General features: G+C 43.4%; 1 protein-coding gene across 2 annotated transcripts in view; it reads left to right on the forward strand.

The window, feature by feature from the left end:
* The window catches only part of MCF2L2 (MCF.2 cell line derived transforming sequence-like 2), a 145,066-nt gene that overhangs the window by 13,796 nt on the left and 109,313 nt on the right, over window positions 1-21,957 (forward strand). The window contains exons 2-3 of one of the 2 annotated variants that reach the window (XM_023551507.2): window positions 7,109-7,192; window positions 18,694-18,808. In XM_023551507.2, coding sequence (XP_023407275.1) covers window positions 7,109-7,192; window positions 18,694-18,808 — 199 coding nt within the window. Of the gene's footprint in view, window positions 1-7,108; window positions 7,193-16,096; window positions 16,602-18,693; window positions 18,809-21,957 lie in introns of those variants that run through there. The other variant, XM_064279514.1, reaches the window with a different exon arrangement.

The raw sequence follows: 21,957 nt of genomic DNA on the forward strand, positions 1-21,957 counted from the left end.
GCCAATGCCACAATTCAAAGGTGTCAGTTCTTCTCTCGTCCTCCTTACTCATCGTCCAGGGTTTGCATGCATATGAGGTGATTGAGGTTGGGTTTGAGGTGATTGAAAACACCAGGGCTTGGGTCAGGTGCACCTTAGTCCTCAAGGTGACATCTTTGCTTTTTAGCACTTAAGAGATCTTTTGCAGCAGATTTGCCCAATAAAATGCATCGTTTGATTTCTTAACTACTGCTTCCATGGGTGTTGATTGTGGATCCAAGTAAAATGAAATTTTTGACTTCAATCTTTTCTCCGTTTATCATGATGTTGCTTATTGGTCCAGTTGTGAGGATTTTTGTTTTATGTTGAGTGTAATCCATACTGAAGGCTGTGGTCTTTGATCTTCATCAGTAAATGCTTCAAGTCCTCTCCACTTTCAGCAAGCAAGATTGTGTCATCTGCGTAACGCAGGTTGTTAATTAGTCTTCCTTCAATTTTGATGCCCCATTCTTCTTCATATAGTCCAGCTTCTCAGATTATTTACTCAGCATAGATTGGATAAGTATGGTGAAAGGATTCAATCCTGACGCAGACCTTTCCTGATGTTAAACCATGCAGTACCCCCTTGTTCTGTTCAAATGACTGCCTCCTGATCTATGTAAAGCTTCCTCATGAGCACAATGAAGTGTTCTGGAATTCCCATTCTTCACATTGTTATCTATAATTTGCTGTGATCCACACAGTCGAATGCCTTGGCATAGTCAATAAAACACAGGTAAACATCTTTCTGGTATTCTCTGCTTTCAGCCAGGATGCATCTGCCATCAGCAATGATATCCCTTTTTCCACGTGCTCTTCTGAATCCGGCTTGAATTTTCGGCAGTTCCCTGTTGATGTACTGATGCAGCTGCTCTTGAATGAGCAAAATTTTACTCGTGCGTGAGATTAATGATATTATCTGATAATTTCCACATTTGCTTGGATCACCTCTCTTTGGACTAGGCATAAATATGGATCTCTTCCAGTCAGTTGGCCAGGTAGCTGTCTTCCACATTTCTCCGGATAGACAAGTGAGCACTTTCAGTGCTTCATCCATTTGTTGAAATGTCTCAATTGGTGTTCTGTCAGTTCCTGGACCCTTGTTTTTCACCAATGCCTTTAGTGCAGCTTGGACCTCTTCCTTCAGTACCATCGGTTCCTGATCATATGCTACCTCCTGAAATGGTTGAACATTGACCAATTCCATAATGACTTTGTATTCCTTCCATATTCTTTTGATGCTTTCTGTGTCATTTAGTATTTTCCCCATAGAACTGTTCAATTGCAACTCAAGGCTTGAATTTTTTCTTCAGACCATAGCAAGTTCATAATCTGTCTGGGTTTCAGTTTCTTCATTTAAGAATATGAGAAGGGGCAGCGTGTTGGCTGGCTTAGTTCATTTCTGTTGTTCCTTTCAGATCTTATATCTTCACTTTAATTCAAAATGTTTAATTTAAAGCACCCCTCAGGTTTTGAGGTACAAGAACAATAAACTGCACCTCGCGATGCTCATGTTTTTTCCACTGGGTTCGCCGTGCTTTAAATACGGTATCTCAGGCATGGAATAGTAATAACCAAGCACCATTTCTGAGCATTCCACTTTCCCTGACCACTAGATTGTATATTCTGAAAAACCCAAGTTCATAACTCCTATTTCAACTGAAATTTGTTATGTTGTCCATTTGTGGTTTATATTTTATTACAGAAAATTTGAAACGTGCAAAAAAATTATATCATGAACCCTCATGTACCTGTCAACCAGCTTCAACAATTATCTACATTTTGTCAGTCTTGTTTAATATATCCTCACCTTCCCATGCTTGGTGGAGGAGAGTATTTAAGGGAAATTCAGACTTCATATCATTTCACAAAAGGAAGTATTGATGAAATAAAAGAACTGAACAGACGATTTCAAAGGGTGTCTTGAGAAAACAAAGTGAAGTATTATAATGACGTGCAAAGAGCTGGAGATGGAAAACTAAAAGGGAAGAACACGCTCAGCATTTCTCAAGCTGAAAGAACTGAAGAAAAAATTTGAGCCTCGAGTTGCAATAGTGAAGGATTCCATGGGGAAAATATTAAATGACGCAGGGAGCAATCAAAAGAAGATGGAAGGAATACACAGAGTCATTATACCAAAAAGAACTAGTCAACGTTCAACCATTTCAAGAGGTGGCATATGATCAGGAACCGACAGTACTGAAGGAAGAAGTCCAAGCTGCTCTGAAGGCATTGGCAAAAAACAAGGCTCCAGGAACTGATGGAATATGAATTGAGATGTTTCAACAAACAGATGCAGCACTGGAGGTGCTCACTCGTCTATGCCAAGAAATATGGGAGAGAGCTTCCGGGCCAACTGACTGGAAGAGATCCGTATTGATGCCTATTCCCAAGAAAAGTGATCCAACCGAATGTGGAAATTATAGAACAATATCATTAATATCACATGCAAGCAAAATTTTGCTGAAGATCATTCAAAAGTGGCTGCAGCAGTATATTGACAGGGAACTGCCAGAAATTCAAGCCAGTTTCAGAAGAGGATGTGGAACCAGGGATATCATTGCTGATGGCAGATGGATCCTGGCTGAAAGCAGAGAATACCAGAAGGATGTTTACCTCTGTTTTATTGACTATCCAAAGGTATTCGACTGTGTGGATCCTAACAAACTCTGGGTAACATTGTGAAGAATGGGAATTCCAGAACTCTTAATTGTGCTCATCAGGAACCTTTACATAGATCGAGAGGCAGTTGTTTGGACAGAACAAGGGGATACTGATAGGTTTAAAGTCAGGAAAGGTGTGCATCAGGGTTGTGTTCTTTCACCATACCTATTCAATGTGTATGCTGAGCAAGTAATACGAGAAGCTGGACTATATGAAGAAGAATGGGGCATCAGGATTGGAGGAAGACTCACTAACAACCTGCGTTATGCAGATGATGCAACCTTGCTTGCTGAAAGTGAAGAGGACTTGAAGCACTTACTAATGGAGATCAAAGACCACAGCCTTCAGTATGGATTGCACCTCAACATAAAGAAAACAAAAATCCTTACAAGTGGACCAATGAGCAACATCATGATAAACAGAGAAAAGATTGAAGTTGATAAGGGTTTCATTTTACTTGGATCCACAGTCAACAGCCATGGAAGCAGCAGTAAAGAAATCAAAAGACGCATTGCATTGGGTAAATCTGTTGCAAAGGACCTCTTCAAAGTGTTGAAGAGCAAAGATGTCACCTTGAAGACTAAGGTGCGCCTGACCGAAGCCATGGTATTTTCAATAGCATCATATGCATGTGAAAGCTGGACAATGAGTAAGGGAGACCGAAGAAGAACTGACACCTTTGAATTGTGGTGTTGGTGAAGAATATCGAATATACCATGGACTGCCAAAAGAACGAACAAATCTGTCTTAGAGGAAGTACAGCCAGAATGCTCCTTAGAGGCAAGGATGGCGAGACTGCATCTTACGTATACTTTGAACATGTTGTCAGGAGGGATCAGTCCCTGGAGAAGGACATCATGCTTGGCAGAGTACAGGGTCAGCAGAAAAGAGGAAGACCCTCAATGAGATGGATTGACACAGTGGCTGCAACAACGCGCTCAAGCATAACGATTATAAGGGTGGCTCAGGACTAGGCAGTGTTTTGTTCTGTTGTGTATAGAACCAACTCGACGGCACCTAACAACAACAACATCACTGCACTGTCAAATACAGGCAGTCCCCAGATAATGAACGAGTTCCATTCCTAAGTCTGCCTTTAAGTTGAATTAGAACGTAAGTTGGAACAGTTAGATACTCAAAGTCAGTTAGTCAAATGTTTGTCTTAGTGTAGAATATAGTATATAGTTTAACTTAAACACTTCCAGATACACTAAAACATCTTTAACATAATAATACAATAATAATAATAGTGTTTTGCAAAGTAGCCCATTTATTATCATGAACGATTGTATGTACCTTCTCCACAGTTGAAGCGATACTTACAGGGCAAACTTTACCGAAAATACACAAAAGATTCCGATCTGTAAAATCTTTGCGACCCATTAGATACTTGATTGTAGACTCTGAACTAAAAAATCGGCTTTGTACCAGCAGGCTGCATTTCTGCCGGGTTTTGAACCCTCTTCAGCAGAGGCAGGGAGGGTTGGCGGTGTGGATGGGATGGTGCTGGGCCAGAGGGATCATTCCGCCATCACCTGCTCACCAGAACTGTCAACCCACACACCTACTATGAGGCCCCTGCCTTGGGGTGCAAGGGAGAAAGTGCTGCTCAGGATGTGCTAAGAGCGAGCCCAGGGCCCAAGGGTTGGGAAGAGGATGCTTTGGGAAACCCAAGTCCGAAGTTCTCCACAGATCCCCGGAAACCGTATGGACTTACCAAAACCAAGACCAAATCTGTCACCGTCTATTAGATTCCGACTCATAGTGACCCTATAGGACAAAAGCTGGAAACCTTGGGGGCTAGTGATTAATTTAAGTGCTACAGCTGCTAACCAAAAAGTTGGCAGTTGGAATCCACCAGGTCCTCCTTGGAGACTCTATGGGGCAGTCCCCCGCCGCCGGCCCCAGGCCTCCAGCAATAAAAGAACTGCTACAATGGTGGAATCCCACGTGTGGCGTGGGGAAACAGAAGTCCAGAAACGTGCTGTGATGGTCCCGGTGGGGCGGAGCTGGGTAAGGGGGCTCTGTGGCCTTAATGACCCTCAGGTAATGCTGACCGGTTGTACCAGAAGAACATGCAGAGCGCTCACCATGTCCCAGCTGCAGGCCGCCACCACCTGGAGGCCACCACATGGAGCTGAGCAGGGGTGCTGGGGCACTTGGAGGGTGGGGCCGCCCTTCCCGGGTCCCAGGGGGCGGAGCACGTGGGCACTCTGCTGGCTGCTGCTCGCTGGCGCACCGTGTTACAGGGGCCTGCCCACCGCCAGGGCCACCCAGGGACTCACTGCCGCACCTCTGCACTGGGGAGAAGCCTAGGGCCCAGACACCGAGTCGGGTTTTTCCTGATGGGCTTTATGGGTGTCGTAACTAGGGGTCAAACGTTCATAACCCAGAGACTGCCTGTACTTCATTTTGTGTACCTAACAGAGAAGGCCCGCCCTTGTTGTAAAATATAACTAAAAACATACAAACAAAAAACCAGTTGCCATCCAGTCACTTCTGACTCATAGTGACACCATGTGTAACAGTAGAGCTGTGTTCCATAGGGTTTCCAACGGTTTTTTTTTTTTTTTTGGAGTCCTGGTGGTGCAGTGGTTAAGCACCCAGCTGCTAACCAAAAGGTCTGCAGTTCGAACCCACCCGCTGCTCCTTCGGAGAAAGATAGGGCATTCTGCTTCCGTAAAGATCACAGCCTTGAAAACTCTGTGGAGCAGTTCTACTCTGTGCTATAGGGTCAGTGTGAGTCAGAATTGACTCAACACAATAGCAACTGGTTTAAAAAAAAATTTTTTTTTTAGTCGTTTACCTTCTTGGGGGATGCCTCTGGGTAGACTTTTTCGGTAGCAGCTGAGCTCATTAACCATTTACACGAGGCAAGTACTCCAAAATAGTACTACAACTCCGTTATTAAACCTTCTAATATTAACAACAATCCAGGAGTTATTTGAATTTTTAGTCAATTCACAGTGGACAGGGCCTTGTGATAAGAGATCTCTGGCCTGGTTTAACCCCCTGTCCTCCAGAAAGAATGGTGGAATTCATTGAGGAGAATTTTGAAGTTTAAGCTGGCACTTGCCCCACTGCTTGCAAGACTTCCCAAAAGCAAATACACCCTTGCCTTTGGGAAAGACCTGTCCTTCCCAAGCAATGGAATAATTAGCATTTACTCAGCATCGACTGTATACCTGTCCATACGCATCTTGTCCTTTAACTTTCATAGCACAGCTGAGAAGTAGAATTCGAGGCTTGGTGAGGAGCTTCCCCAACTTTGGCCTTCCATCAACATTAGAATATGATGTTACCATAACCCACTGGATCAGTAGGGAATTCTCATTTAGCATTCACCCACAAGGTTGTTTTGTTTATGCCTTAATCTAACCGGACGTTTAACTGCTGTAAAAACAATAGCCCGTTCATTCTTTGAGATTCCCTGGGAAATAGCTAAAACCAAAAACCTATTGCAGTTGAGTAGATTCTGACTCATAGCAACCCCATAGGGCAGAGTAGAACTTCCCTGTAGGGTTTCCAAGGAGCAGCTGGTAGATTTGAACTGCCTACCTTTTGGCTAGCAGCAGAATGCTTAACCACTGAGCCACTAGGAAATGGCTAAACGAAGATAATACTGTCTTAGGAAGAGAGGGCAAAGGGGCCTTCCTCTTCCCAGGGCAGACTAAGGGATTCCACTCAGTCTCTCTCTTTTTGCCTTTCCCCAAATAGATAGAAATGCAAAGTTTATAGTCACTTGTTAGGATTAGAGGGTATTTGTAGGGACAGGTTTGCGCTTGAAAAATTGGATTTTTGCCTTGAAAACTCATGACCTTTTGTTTTTGAGGAGCATCTTTAAATAGCAAAATGGAGACATTTCTCCTTAAACACATTTGGCAGTGGCAACAAGCCCCTTGAAATATTCTGGCAGGGAAAAAAAAGGGGGGGGGATTGAGGGGGATGAGGCGGGAGGGAGGGAAACAAAATTCAAAGAATCCTTATAAGCCTCAGGCTAATTTTATGACCCAGCTTGAGACAAGCTCTGGTAACTTATGTTGCTTGTGTTTAAAATATCCTTCCACAGACCCAGTGGAGTAGATGAATCCCTGCCCTGGTAATGAAGCCATCCCAGCAGAGGGCATTTTTACTTTACTGTGAAGCCAATGAAGTTTGAACTTCAGGGCCCCTTCTTTGCATTGTTCCTTCCCAAAACCCTGGGAGCTCTGGAATTGTGTTCCCATGCTCATATATATAAGCTTCATACCACAGAAAACCTGAATCTGTACCTGAATCTGAGGCATCGAGTTCTCAAGAGACTAATGTGCTCAAACCATGTAGGATAAGGCCCAGATTTTCCTGGTAGTGGAGCTTCCCTTTTTCCCTTTTAATTTCACTGTGTAATTTGCCGGGATTTAACCTAGTTTGTATTTCATTTGTGCAGATGAAATTATGCAGCAGGAGATCAGGCCCTTGGTGGCAGTGGATATAATGGAACAGCTCCACAGACAATTTGCCATTCTTTCAGGTAAGGAACAGATTTATTTGCATTTCCAGATTTTGTTGGGGGTCTCTGTGGGAGGGCCCAGCCTCTTGAAGCTTGACAGACATGATACTCAAGTCTCGGTCATCCCTTAAGCCTCACCCAGGAGCAGAGTGAACCGAGCACTCTCTGGCTGGAGGCAGGTAGAATCTCATAGATGCTGTTCCTTTTGCTGTTGGGTACCAGGCGATCTTTTCCCAGAGAGTGCATTTCCTTGAGGTGGTAAAGAACAGAACAAAAAAGATTTTGAGGAAGGAAAAAGAAATAACCACATCAGCTGCCGCCATGATCACAATATTCTTCTAAGATCCAGCCTTCAGAGGGTCTTGGTTTTCAGGATTCGGGAGCATTGCTGAAGTTATTTGTTCTCTGAGAGGCTTGTCTTTTAATCTTGGCTCTCCTGAGGACCTCATGAATAGTAAATCGCTGGTGAGTGTTAATGCATTTATTTCCACTTTGCATTTGATTGGAAAGGAAGAAAGGCTGGTATGAACAAAAGGCTGGAACTTTTCAAAGCCTCGGTTCAATGCTGGAAAGTGTCACTTGGACACTGTTCTTTCTTATTCACTTAGCCACGGGTGACATGACTTTAATTTAAATGAAACTGGAGATACGTACCACACCCTAAATTATGAGTAAACCAAACTGGAAGCATGGTGTAGTGCGGTTAGATGTCCTGAGCAGTTATCACAGAGAAGTAAGGTGGCAGGTTACTCTCCTCAGTTTTTATATCTGTTCTGATAAAAGATAAACCAGCGTGGTTACATCATAGAAAGAATATGTAGTGGGTGCAAATTTTACTGCATAACACAGGATGTAAAAAAAGTCATAATTCTAGGAATCAATTAATCCAAAGGACTGATGGCCCACATTTGTCACAGACTCCTCTAATCTGAGACCAAAAGAATTAGATGGTGCCGGGCTGCCACTACTGACCACTCCGAACAGGACCACAATAGAGGGTCCCAGTTAGAATGGGTAAAAAATGTAGAACAAATTCAAATTGGAAAAAAAAAAAAAAGAAGACCAGACTTACTGGTCTGAAAGAGACTGGAGGAACCCCCGAGACTATTGCCCTGAGACTACCTTCTAACCTGCAACTGAAGACACTCCCGGAGGCCACTTTTCAGCCAAATAATAGACAGGCCTATAAATTAACAACACCTGTGAGGAGAGTGCTCCTTAGAACAATCAACTGTAAGAGACCAAGAGGGCAACATTTGCCCAAAACCAAAGTTGAGAAAGCGGGGAGGGGCAGAGAGACTGGACAAACAGAAACAAGGAACCCAGGGAGATAATGGGGAGAGCGCTGATACATTGCAGGGATTGAGCCAATGTCCTGGAACAATTTGTGTATGAATTATTGAATGGAAAGCTAATTTGCTATGTAAACTTTCACCTAAAGCACAAGAAAATGTTCAAAAAAAAAAAGTCACATTTATTTTCTCTAAATCATATTTAATCTGCTCCAAACTCTTTATCTCGCTGAGCCAGATGTAATGTAATTTCAGTTCTTCCTAGGACACCTCTCCCTATCTCAGGGCTGCATCCTGGCTGGGGGCATCACACAATCCAGAACATTTGTGGAGAAGTCTCTGGTCTTTATCCATGTTGGTCACTGCTCGTATGGTCACTGACAGCTCCATTCAGTACAGGGTCCTCGTTTGTCTTATTTCTGCCTGTATTGCTGATGCTTCGAAGAGAGACTGGAGCATAACAGGTGCTCGATACAAGATTATCCAAGTCCTCATGGTTTGTTCTGTGAGACCAGCGGAATCGCTGCTGCCATATGCCACGCTTAGGTACCACAGTCTTGGGGACCGACCTCTGGGTTCCTGGCAGCTGCCCCGTGGTCCTACCACTGGAGCAGATGATGGGGTGGGTGGAGTCCTGTAGCCTTAGACCTAAATGCTAATGCTGCCATGAGATTTTGGCATGTGTAATTATACAGTGATTCAACTGGGGAAGGAGTCCAGTGTCTGATTAATTTATACATTTAATGATCCACAGTATCTCTTTCAAGTATTACTGACACATTCTTTTCTATTCTCATTTCTTAGAGGCAGCGTAGGAAAAACAAACTGTTCCCAGACAGCCCGAGATACGGATTCAGATTCTGCTGCTTATTGGCTGTATTACCTTGGGCGATTTATTTCTCTGAGCCTCAGTTTCCTCATTTGTATAAAGGAGTCATGGTGATTTTGAGGATTAAATGACATACGTATGCAAAAGGCTTCATATTGCTGTTGCCCAATAAATGTTGGTTCCCTTCTCTCTTTCGAATGTATTTTAAATTCCCATAAAAGTGTTTATTTTAGGTTTATATCACAAATCAGAGTTTTCTGTATGACAGTTTTTTTAAAGCCATGTTCATGATGAATATGGTGAATGTGGTGTATAATCTGGAAACCCTGGTTGCGTGGTGATTAAGAGCTATGGCTGCTAACCAAAAAGGTCGGCAGTTCAAATCCACCAGGCACTCCTTGAAAACCCTATGGGGCAGTTCTACTCTGTCCTATAGGGTCGCTATGAGTTGGAATCGACTCAATGGCAACGGGTTTTTTAACAGCGGTGTATAATGCCACAGTTCAGCTAGGAATAGAAACAGTTGTTACTCTTTAACCTAGAAGTTAAAATTGTGAAAGCCAAGACTTCTACTTTAGGGAAAGCTCTTTGACTTTGGCTAAGATACAGCCCTTTCATTTCCAAGTTTCTTTTTTTATCCTGTTGCTTTGAGCTTGCCCTTCGGAGATTGCAGCATGGGTTAGTTGAGAAAACACCAGAGTCAGGAAGAATGTCAGCAGCCCTGGGTTTCTGTGAGTCAGCACTCTGGCACCAGCAGGCTTATTTCTCATTTTTACCTGTCCCGCTTTACCTGGCAGAGGCAGCAGACACCAGCAACCAGGCTGCTGTGGGTCCCTGTGTAGCTGTGGATATGAAACGGAAACTGTTGGGATTTCAGAGAGTTGGGATGTGGGTGAAATTAAATAATGTATACCAAGTGCTGGGCGTCGGTTCTGGATGTTGACGTGATAGAAGTTGCTGCTGATGTTGTGAGAGCTGCGAACATTCTTGCTGCCGATTTTGGTGATATTGAGGTCACTGCCAGATTCAGAGGAAGAGAAGGCACTTGGTCCACCTGGGCGTGAAAGAGGCGCTGTTCTAGGAGGTGCCAGGAAAATCACATGAATGAGAGGCGTTTAAGAATCCAAAAATTCCTTCCTAATTCTGTGCTGGCTTGCAGCCTGTGTGTGATTCCAGAGCTGAGGGCATTGTGCCTAAGAGCCGGCTGCTTAGATATTTGAGAAATGCTTTTTTCCTTCTGAAGCTTTGTCTTCATACCAGATGCTACAATCTGAAAAGGAATGGCATTTTGTCACTTTTTAGCAACTGGGTTTTACCTACTTTAACTACCTCATTCTAGCAAAAATGATATTCTGATACAAAGTTAGAAAGATACAATGTATCTATTTTAATTCTGAAATGGGGGTACCTGGTTAGGCAATGGAGTCCTGGTGGTGCAGTGGTTAAGCATTCAACTGCTAACCAAAAGGTCGGCAGTTTTAATCCACCAGCCTCTCCTTGGAAACCCTATGGGGCAGTTCTGCTCTGTCCTGTAGGGTCACTATGAGTTGGAATTGACTCAATGGCAATAGGTTTGCTTTTGGTTTTTGGTTAGACAACAAATTAGAAAAATAGGTGATCAGAAAAGATTCCACTTTGCTGAGGAAATACTTGCTTTCCAAGATTGGAAAAAGCCATACTGGATTGGTCTCAGGCTGTGAACTAACCTGTGGTTGGTTACCTCTAAATGTCATGATTCTTCTGATGACTCCAGACATGGGGGCTTGTCTTCTCCCTCCTGAGCAGCTGCAGTACTGTAGTCCTTTGTGGGAGCAGGGTGTAAGGGAAGGAAGGATGGGGGTCTGCTTGCAGTGGGGGAGTCTGTGCCAGGCTTTGCAGTGGGAGTAATAATGTCCTCTTCACATACCTTCCAAACAGAATTAAGATGTTGGCAGCAGTGGCCACTCCTTGTTGTGGCGGTGGTGAGCTCAGGAATTTGGGAATTTCTGGTGCTAGTGGACAGGGGTGCTAGAGAACATCTGACGAGGCACGGCATTGAGATCACAGCATTGCTTACTAAAGAAAGACTTGCCTTTATTTAGACAGAACAACAGAAACTGATGCTGACCAACTTAGACTAAAAAAAGTAATTTATTGGAATGGTGTTGGGGAACTTACAGAACTGAAGGAAAAGTTGAACAACAGACCTTGGGAAGGATGGGAGCTAGCTACAGGGATCTCATTAGCATGACTGAATGGAGGGCAGGGGTGAGGTGTTACTTCAGGGCCCTGTTGTTGGTAGAAATCGGCTCCACCCATTTCTGCTCTGTCCCAGGAAGGAGTCTGGCTGGTCTGGTTTGGTCAAGTGACCCTACCAGTGTCCCCACAACCTCTTTCCAGGAGAAGGTGCAGTACCTAGACCCAAAAAAGGTACAAGCTAAATGGGGAGAGTTACTTTCTCAAAGAGGAACTGGGACACTGTTACCAGAAGGAAGAAGGGATAACGGGCAGACAAAAATAGATTACCATTACAGCTTCTTTTTACTGAATGATGAGAGCTCTGTTAATCCTTTTTGCTCTCTTATATTGGCTGCCAAGAGGCTAAGAGCTTGTTTTATGTTCACCTACAGATGTTGCCCTTAACCTAGGTTATTCAACCACCTCGAAAGTCATACTTCTGGCTGCAAGAAAATTTAGCTTATAGAGCTTGTCTGTTTGTTTGTGTTTTGAACCATGTAACAAGAAGTTTAAAGGTAGAACTTGGGTCAGTTTGGATCCAGTATTGGATTCATGGCTCAGCAACATCAGAGGTGGTATCTCTATGATTCTCGTGATGTTTCCCTCTAGTTTGTTACATCTTGGTCCCAAGATGGCTGCTGCAGCTAAAGACATAGAATCTGTGTCCAAAACAGGAAGAAGTAGAAGGAGCAATGCCACCTTCTTCAGTTTCTTTCACCAGGAGAATGAAAGCTTTCCCAGAAACCCTTGGCAAGCTTCTGCATATGTTTCATCCCAGAACTATGTTGTATGTTATATAACCACTCCTAGCTGCAAGGAAGTCTGAGAAGGCAAGCTTTTACTCTTTCTAACCTCCACAGTAGAAGATGGTCAGGGAGAAGGGGTTTGGTAATGAATTAGGTATTTACTAGTGTCTGCCATAACTCTTTTCCTTTAGTTCTGAGGAATTGTCCATTTATATTTATTGTGATAGTTGTTCTGTCTCCCCTTGGAATCATTGTGTCTGAGTTTCTGTCTGCCTCTTTTAATAGTCCATGTGGTTAGTGGGCAGACAGCTTTTCTACATGTAGAGATTCAGGAACGAAGCTTCCTTTTATTTTGTGACTCTTATTATTATCCACCAGTCAGTTTGTCATACTGTGGTAGCTTTCATGTTGCTCTTATGCTGGAAGCTATGCCACCAGTATTTCAAATACCAGCAGGATCACCCATGGTGGACAGTTTCAGCAGAGCTTCCAGACTAAGACAGACTAGGAAGAAAGGCTTGGTGCTCTACTTCTGAAAATTAGCCAGTGAATACCTTATGGCCCACAATAGAACACTGTCCAACTTGCTTTGGACATGTCATGAGGAAGGGGTCAATAGCTGGAGGAAGACATCATGTTTGGTGAAGTAGAGGGCCAATGAGGGCAAGAGAGACCCTCAGTGAGATAGATTGGCATAGCAGCCCCAATGATGGACTCAAACATGGTGGCGATTGTGAGAATGACACAGGACCAGGCAGTGTTTTGTTCTGTTGTACATAAAGTCACCATGAGTCTGAGCCGATGTGATGGCTTCTATCTATTATTCTCCATTTTGTGGCCTTATTTTTATCTGCATGCAGAAAGCTGACAGAGAAAGAGAACAAGGGAGAAGCATGCTACTTCTTAAGGGCCTTGGCTCAGGGATGGCGCACCTCATGTTCCACTGACGTGAACTTGGCTTAGTCATGTGGATACACTTACCAGCAAGGGAAGCTGGGAAATGTAGTTTAGTAGTGGAGTCGGAATCAACTCGACGGCACTGAGTAGGTTTTAGTTAGTGTGCCCAGGACCAAGAGAAAATTTCCGTGGTGAACAGCCACCCTTACCTATGCATATTTAAAAATAATAATAATAAATAAAATCCCAGCTGCAATGTAAAGAAGAAATAAAAGGAAAGTAATGTATAGTAAAATTATATGTATGCTTAGAGCATGCATGTAAGTCATAAGGTATTTCAATATGTGTTTCTGGGTGCACTAAAAGAAATACTGACGCAGTCAGGCGAAGTTACAAATACTGCTTGACACAGGGGTATGGTAGGATGATCAGACACCCTGCAGTGATTTTCTGAAATAGTAAATAATTGTTGGTAAAGTTCTGGACAAAGTAAAGTATTATCTTCCTTTGATTTATAGGGTAGCTTGCATTCCTAGAAAATTCAGTATATATTAAAACTGCTTAAAAAAAAAAAAACAGCCTTTGTGATTATATCAAACACAGAGTTAGAGTGTAGGCTCAATAGTTATAAACTGATTTTTCATGTATGCTGAGTCTCTGGTGAGTCATTCAGATGTCACAGAGGATGTGGGACAATTCTTTGTTACCCAGGATTGTCTGGTGCTTTTTCACGTCATTTAGCATCCTGGGTCCTGGAATTTCTAAAGTGCCTCTCGGGGTGGTACTGTGCCCACTGAGTACTCCTGGCACAGAGCCACCTTATGGATGAGGAGAAAGGGAGAGAGGAGTGGGAGGAAAGAAGAGGGAGCCATCGTCGATGCAAGGGAGACAGACAGTGATGAAGCTGATCACCAGGCAGGCGAAACACCCCAGGTCACAGGCTTGCTGTGTGCTGATTGGAACCCAGATTTGAATGACTTCAAAGCCAGTGCTCTTTCCCCTGCATCATTCTACCTTATCTAAAGTTGACTGGGCTCCAGCGATCCATGGTCTAACAAGAGTGATTTAGATGAGTTTCCCTGAAGCCTTTTTAGGGTATAACACATATACAGTAAAGCCTACGGTCCTAAGTGTATATAGTTTGATGAATTTTTATGTAACCACCACCCAGATCTAGATATAGGACATTTCCAGTATCCCAGAAGACAACCTTTACTCTTTAAAGGTACTGAATCCCAAGTTAAAATGAGTTGTCTACAATAGCAGAAGTGTCGCTGGTCTTCCTTCTGGGGTCGTGGTTATTCTTCAGAAATTTGGGATGGGCCCTGGAGGACCGTGGTAATGCTAGTAATTGTAATCTGTTGAACACTTACTATATGTTAAGTACTGTCTTAGTTATCAAGTGCTGCTGTAACAGAAATACCACACATGGATGGCTTTAACAAAGAGAAATTTATTCTCTCACAGTGTAGGAGACTGGAAGTCCAAATTCAGGGTACCAGCTCCAGGGGAAGGCTTTCTGTCTCAGTCAGCTCTGGGTGAAGGTCCTTCTCATCAATCTTCCCCTAGATTAGGAGCTACTCAGCACAGTGACTGCGGGTCCAAAGGATGTGTCATTCTCCTGGCTCTTGTTTCTTGGTGGTGTGAGGTGCCCCTGGCTTTCTGCTCACTTCACTCTTTTATATCTCAAAAGACAATGACTGAGGATACAACCTAATCTTGTAGATTGATTCCTGCCTCGTTAACATAACTGCCTCTAATTCTACCTCGTTAACATCATAGAGGTAGGATTTACAACACACAGGAAAATCGTATCAGGTGACAAAATGGCGGACAATCACACAATACTGGGAATTATGGCCTAGCCAAGTTGATAACATTTTTTGGGGTCGGGGGGGGGCACAATTCAGTCCATACCAAGTACTTTACATATATCCTCTGCAATCCTCACACCATCTTTCCAGTGTCGTTGGTAGTAGATCAAGTCTTCCCCCATTGTTGGTCTTCACCATCTTCCTCTAGGATTTTCCAGTGTTCCCACTTCTCTATATATGATGGCAGCCTTGGTGCCAGCCAACACTTAGGCCCTTTGGAAAGTCATCTTGTACCTCAAGCGATTACCAGTGTTTCAGACGGTAGAACTAGTTATCTTCCTGAGAGACATTTTGTGTCTAGCTATTAATACAATTTTCTCTGCTCTCTTCAATAAGACTAGTTCCATATAATGAAAAGGTAAAAATTACACAAGAGGGAATGAAGTTGATTTTATTTGAGTTATAATTTTATTAAATTCCAGATAATTTGGTTTTCTTTACACAGGAGGCTCCTTTGGAAAAATCTTTCTTTCTCCTGTTGCATTACCACATTTGCTCACAAGGTGGCACTACAGGTCCTCTTGTGGGTTGCCATGGCAGCATGTTAGCCCACCTTTGTTTCCTTGGGGCTTCCGCCCTTTGTGACTAATATTCAGCAGCAGGCTGGTATTCAAAGTTAACCTGGGGGTCACTTTGATGTTCAGTATTGGTATTAACCAAGACACAAGAAAGCATCACCATTTCGGTGTGAATAGCTTTAATTTAGAGTCAGTGATAAAAGGTAAAATCGTTAAATGGTGGAATCATATTCAAATGAATATTTAAGGGTGTTTTGGCCCCTCTTGAAATGTTAGCCAATCCTTCTGCAAATGTTGGTTATTGTACGGTTAGTACAGTGTTACCCACTGCATCTCAGCTTAGCTTCACTAAACATAGGAGCCCTGGTGGCCTAGTGCTTAAGAGCTTGGCTGCTAACCAAAAAATCGGCTATTCAAACCCACCAGCCACTCCTTGGAGACCCTACTGGACAGTTTTACTCTGTCTCATAGGGTCACTCCAAGTCGAAATTGACTCTGTGGCACCTAACAACAACAGAGATAGGAATTCACTTACTTCACATTTCTCTGAAACCATAGTTGTAAAACTGCCAAGAGGAAGAATATTGGGTGAGAGCTGAAAATATCCTGATCTAAATTGTTTTCAGTCAACATAATGAAGGTAACTCAATCTCCTGGTCAAAGGTTGACAAATGTCTAATCTGCAGGTATCTTCTGAAATTTAATTTAAGCACAGGGTATTTATAAAGGAGCATTTCCTGGAGAAGGTTGACTGACCATTCAGAAAAATCTCACATGGTTTCATTCCATAGTGATTGGTCTTTGAGAGTCTGACCCACGTGAACAACACTCACAGGACACTCCTGTAGAAAAACAAGCTGCTAGCTTACTCTTTACATTATACACAGACTAATGTTTGGTCATTTGCACATTCTTCCCGGAAGCAAATTTATGTGGAAAGTCAGACTGTAATCAGAAGGTATTTATTGGGCATGGAGTCAGCTCGGAGAGTCAGTTGGATGATCTTAATGGTGGTGTCGTCAGAGAGACTGTCCACGTGGGTTGGATTCTCATGACGGTCAGTCAGGACTCTCTCTCCTTAGGATACCATTGGGGGTCTGCTGCCTGCTTCTCTCAACTCTGTGCTTTCCTCATTAACCAAACTCCACACCACACCCACACCTATGCGTCTTTCATTAAGTATATTAAATACGTGCAGTCACTTGACCTGGCCTTGACTTGGGAGCCATCATTCCTCGTTAAGCTAGTTTCTATCTAAGGACATGACCTGGCAGCTGCACATGGCACTTCAGCTCACATCCCGTTGGCTAGGGTGGAGTTTCCCGAACTTCCTCCTTTCCTGCTGCCCTAATGTCTTATTTTTTCACATCCCTTCCCCCACCTTTGGCCAAAAGAAATACCTAAGAGTTAAAACAACTTAGTATTTTTGTCCTAACTACTTTGTAGCCATTTGAAAAAATGTTACACATAAATTGAAAGAAAAAAACGAGATTCTAATTTTGTTCTTAAATAATCGCTTATCTTAAACCTTGAAATCAGACCCTCATTTCCCATTCCATATTGATTTTCACACCATACTTCCTTTTTTAACCCAGCAGCCACCAAAAACCCAGCTTTACAAAGATAAGATGCCATCAGAAAGAATACAGTGCAGTTTAGTGTTGAACCTGTGAGCAGTCCAAGCTAGTAGCAAGTGTGGTATGTGACAGATGTCAGGTGTTTTCCTCAAAAATTTAAAATGTCCCACGGACCTACTTTGGATCCACTGTGGGGCCCTAGGTACTGAGCATGCAGTTTGGGAACTGTGGGGCTAGTCCTTAGTCTTGTGTTACATATAACTGCAAGGAGCCTGGGAAAAGTAGTCTTTAGCTTAGGTGGCCCCTGCTCTGATCATGCGTTCCCATTGCCATTGAGTCGATTCTGACTCATAGCAACCATACAGGATAGAGTAGAACCGCCCCATAGGGTTTCCAAGGAGTGGCTGGTGGATTCAAACTGCTGAACTTTTGGCTGCCAGCTGACCTTTTAACCACTGTGCCACCAGGGCTCCTTTTATTCTCACAAGGATGTCTTATATCCGTATTAATAAGTGCTTGATGGGGCAACTGGTTACTGCCTCTTTGTAGTAATAAAAAATTATGGTAATATTCGCCTTTTAATGAGCACTTACTATGTAATTAAAAAAAAAGAAACCCATTGCCGTCAAGTCAATTCTGACTCATAGCAACCCTGTAGAACAGAGTAGAACTGCCCCATAGGGTTTCCAAGCCTACAGTTTTTATGGAAGCAGACTGCCACATCTTTCTCTTGAGGAGCAGATGGTGGGTTCTAACCACTGACTTTACATTTAGCAGCCAAGCGCTTAACCACCGCACCACCAAGGCTCCTGTGCTATATAATAGGCACTCACTAAGGTGTTTTTCATGTTTTCTCACTTAATCCTCACAATACCTTTTGAGATAGGTACAAGTATTTCCATTATCTCTGTCTCTATCATCTATCTATTGCTATATCAACACTCCTACTTAAAAGGTTAAGTATCTTGTCCAAAACCACACAGCAATTAACTGGCAAAGCAGAATTTGAAACAGCCAGTCTGATTTTAGAGACCACCCTTTTAACCCCTGTGCTATATGACCTTTGACATTTACTGACTACAAACACAAAGAGCAATATTATGTATTGATGTTGACAGTGTTTACTGTTCAGCTATGCTAAAGTAATTTAGTCAGTATTACTTTTTTTTTTTTTTGTAGTAACTATCTTTAAAGGGGAAACCTTGGTGGCATAGTGGTTAAGCACTACAGCTGCTAACCAAAAGGTCGGCAGTTTGAATCCACCAGGTGCTCCTTGGAAACTCGATGGGGCAGTTCTGCTCTGTCCTATAGGGTCACGACGGCACTGGGTTATTTTTAAAGGATTCAAGAAATGAGTTCTCACAAGGCCACTAAGCAAGCATGAAGGAGAACAGAGACTTACACAAGCTAGCTGAGTGTCAACATCTCCCACATTCTAGCCTGAGATAATACAGATAGAAAAGGAGGAGGCCCACGTTATGTCTCCTGACTGATGTCAGCCCAGGTCCCTTACCTGCAGGGACGTGACATGAAGACATTTGCTAACATTTTGACCCCCCATTTTTGTTGTAGGAGGCCAAGGGAAAGATGGTGCTCCCATCATCACTTTTCCAGAGTTTGCGGGGTTCAAACACATCTCAGATGAGGACTTCCTGAATGTCATGACCTACCTGACTAGCATCCCCAGGTAAGCTGAACACGGTGTCCGACCGCCTTCCTGGAGGCTGGCTTCAGGCCAAGTTTTCACGGGCTTTCTTCTGCGCTTCCCATGTGACAGAGCTGGAGGGTTGAGGTAAATTTTCCATAAGCACATCTCACGCTGGTTTATAACTTGGCCAGTTTCTCTTATTCAGAAGTCATGAACAGAAAATGTGGAAAAAACTGCAAAATGATAAGCATGTATCACTTTTGACTGTGTTGTGCACATCGTGGTTAGCTGCTGTTGAATTGACTCACGGCAACCCCATACACAGCGGAATCACTGATCCTGTGCCTGAGATCAATTGCGGATTAGACCGTTCTGATCCAAAGGTAAGACTTTCAGAAGTAGATCATCAGGGCTTTCTCCCTAGTCTGTCTTAATCTGGAAGCTCTACTGAAGCATGTTCAATATCATAGCAACACGCAAGCCCCCACTGACAAACAGATGGTGGCTGCGCATGAGGTGCCTTGGCTGGAAATCAAACTCGGATCACCCTTGTGGAAGGAGAGAATTCTACCCCTGAGCCACCAATGCCTTGCTGTGCACTTAGGAGATACTTGATAAAAATTATTGAGTGAATGAAAAATTGAGCAGCTGATGATGCTTTTGTTCCTTCCGGTTCCTTTCTCTAGGTTAAAGCTGTATGGCTTCCAGGGTCATGCGGTACAGGATATGTGGCCATTCCTCAAGGAGCTCAATCCATATAAGGAGCTATTTAATTTAGTTCCTTAAATGAGAAAACTAGGGGCATTTTATAATTCTTATTGTTAGATGGGGTAACTAAGGCATAGAGCAAGGAAACTGCCAACCAGGTATGAGAACTATGCGAATAGCTGAGCCTGTGACAGAAATGTTTTCTGGAATCTGCTACTTCCACCCTTTGTAGAATATGTCTCTGCCACGTCTTGGAGCCACTTACGTCAATAAATATCGAGGTCTTCAAGGAATGGAGCATGTGACAGTTCACATCGGAATCGACTTGATGGCAGTGGGTTTTTTTTTTTTTTTTTTTACTAAAGACAGAGGTTAAGCACTTGGCTGCTAACTGAATGGTTGGCAGTTTGAACCTGCCCACTGACTGTGGGAGAAAGACCTGGTGATCTGCTCCCATAAAGGTTATACCTAAGAAAACCCTTTGGGGCAGTTCTACTCTGTCACATGGGCTCGTTATGAGTTGATAATTGACTTGACACCACCAGACAACAAGAACCAAAAACATAGACAGCTCTGGGCATCGGGTCCCAGTCCTGATTCTTAGGAAAAGTCCCACCCTCCAAGGTCTATATTGTTTATGATAGCATCCTTATATAATTACTGTGTGGTTAAGACTTTACACAAGGGCCATGATGTGCTATTTTGCTTGCTTTCCATCTGCCTCCTCTTCAGTCAACACCAGCTTTGTGATTGACTGAAAGGCTACCTGGTGTCTGATCTCATCTGTGGGGATTGAGGAAGTTGATAGTTTGCTTTCACCTTCTTCAGAGAAAGCCATAAATTTATTTTTAATTTACTTCTTCAAAGTCTAGTACTTCATTTCGTTTCACTAATTCTCTCACTCTCCCCATTGGTCTCTCAAATGGCACACATTACGCAGACATGTGAGGATTTGGGGCCTTCCTTGCTGCAAGGGAGAGATGCTTTGTTTATGTTGTTCTCTCTGCCAGAACAGAGTCTGGGTGGTGCAAACAGTTAACGCACTTAGCTGCTAAATAAAAGGCTGGAGGTACCAGTATTCCCAGAGGCACTTCGGAAGGCAGGTCTGGGGATCTACTTCTACACAAGCATCCACTGAAAACCGTGTGGAGCACAGTTCTACTCTGACTCACATGGGATCAAAATGAGCCGGAATTGCTCGGTTGGCTCCTACACGTTTGTCAGCCCTCAGCTCTGACCTCATCTCTTTGAGGAGACCTTACCTGAACCCCAGTTGTGCTCTCACATACTCTCCTCTTTATTTCCTTGGAACCCTGAGCTTACCCTTTTATAACACCAAAGAATATGAAAATTCTTTCTGCCTTTCCCTTTAGACTCTGACCTCAAGAGTAGGGCCGACGCTTTGTTTTTAATTCTTGATCCCCAGCCCTAGTACAGTGCTTCACATGTAGCAGATTCTCAAGAAGTATTCTGGATTTCCAGTTTTCATATATAATTTAATAAGTCATCCTAAACAGAAGATACTTGTAGGGTGTGAAGGGAGCAGCAATAGAGAGAGGGCCCCCAGTCATCGCTCCTGCCCCACCGCCCTGGCTGTAGGGAGTTGAACTTGATCTCTCTCCCTGGCACAATCGCAGTTCAGTTTAGCAAATTCTCCTTCCTTGGGGTGTAACAAGGAGGGTGAACAGGGAGGATGGCAATGGATGGAAATGTCCCCTCTGTCATTTGTTTTAAGCTCACTGTGGCATTTGACTTAATCCCTAGGGATGCAGTCATAGCTGGATTAATGGGTGATTTCTGTCTTGTATTCGTGCCCTCTTCTGAACACACTGAGAATGTGACTTGGTTGTCTAGTGCTGCTGTAACAGAAATACCACAAGCGGATGGCTTTAACAAAGAGAAATTTATTTCCTCACAGTACAGTAGGCTAAAGGTCCAAATTCAGGGCCTTGGCTCCAGGGGAAGGCTTTCTTTCTCTGTTGGCTCTGGAGGAAGGTCCTTATCCTCAATCTTGCCCTGGTTGAGGAGCTTCTCAGGCACAGGGACCCTGTGTCCAAAGGACGCGCTGTGCTTCTGGTGCTGCTTTTTTGGTGGTATGAGGTCCCCCATCTCTCTGCTTGCTCCTGTCTTTTTTGTCTCCAGAGATTGCCTCAAGACACAGTCCAATCCTGTAGGTTGAGTCCTGCCTCACTAACACAACTGCTGCCCATCCTCCCTTTAACATCACAGAGGCAGGATTTACAACACACAGGAAAGTCACACAATACCAGGAATCATGGCCCAACCAAGCTGGTACACACATCTTAACATAATTCAATCCATGACAGGATGGTACACTGAGAATCCTCTGAACCTGATAGAGAAAACTCAAGGTTACGACTTTGACTTACAGATACAGAAGATGACATGGGCAACTGTTTGGGCTTGGTTTCTTTTTTCTGCTTTATGCTCCTTGTATCATTTCTTGTAAACTAGGGAGT

This window comes from Loxodonta africana, chromosome 1 (assembly GCF_030014295.1).
Source record: "Loxodonta africana isolate mLoxAfr1 chromosome 1, mLoxAfr1.hap2, whole genome shotgun sequence".
In the NCBI taxonomy this organism is placed as follows: domain Eukaryota; kingdom Metazoa; phylum Chordata; class Mammalia; order Proboscidea; family Elephantidae; genus Loxodonta; species Loxodonta africana.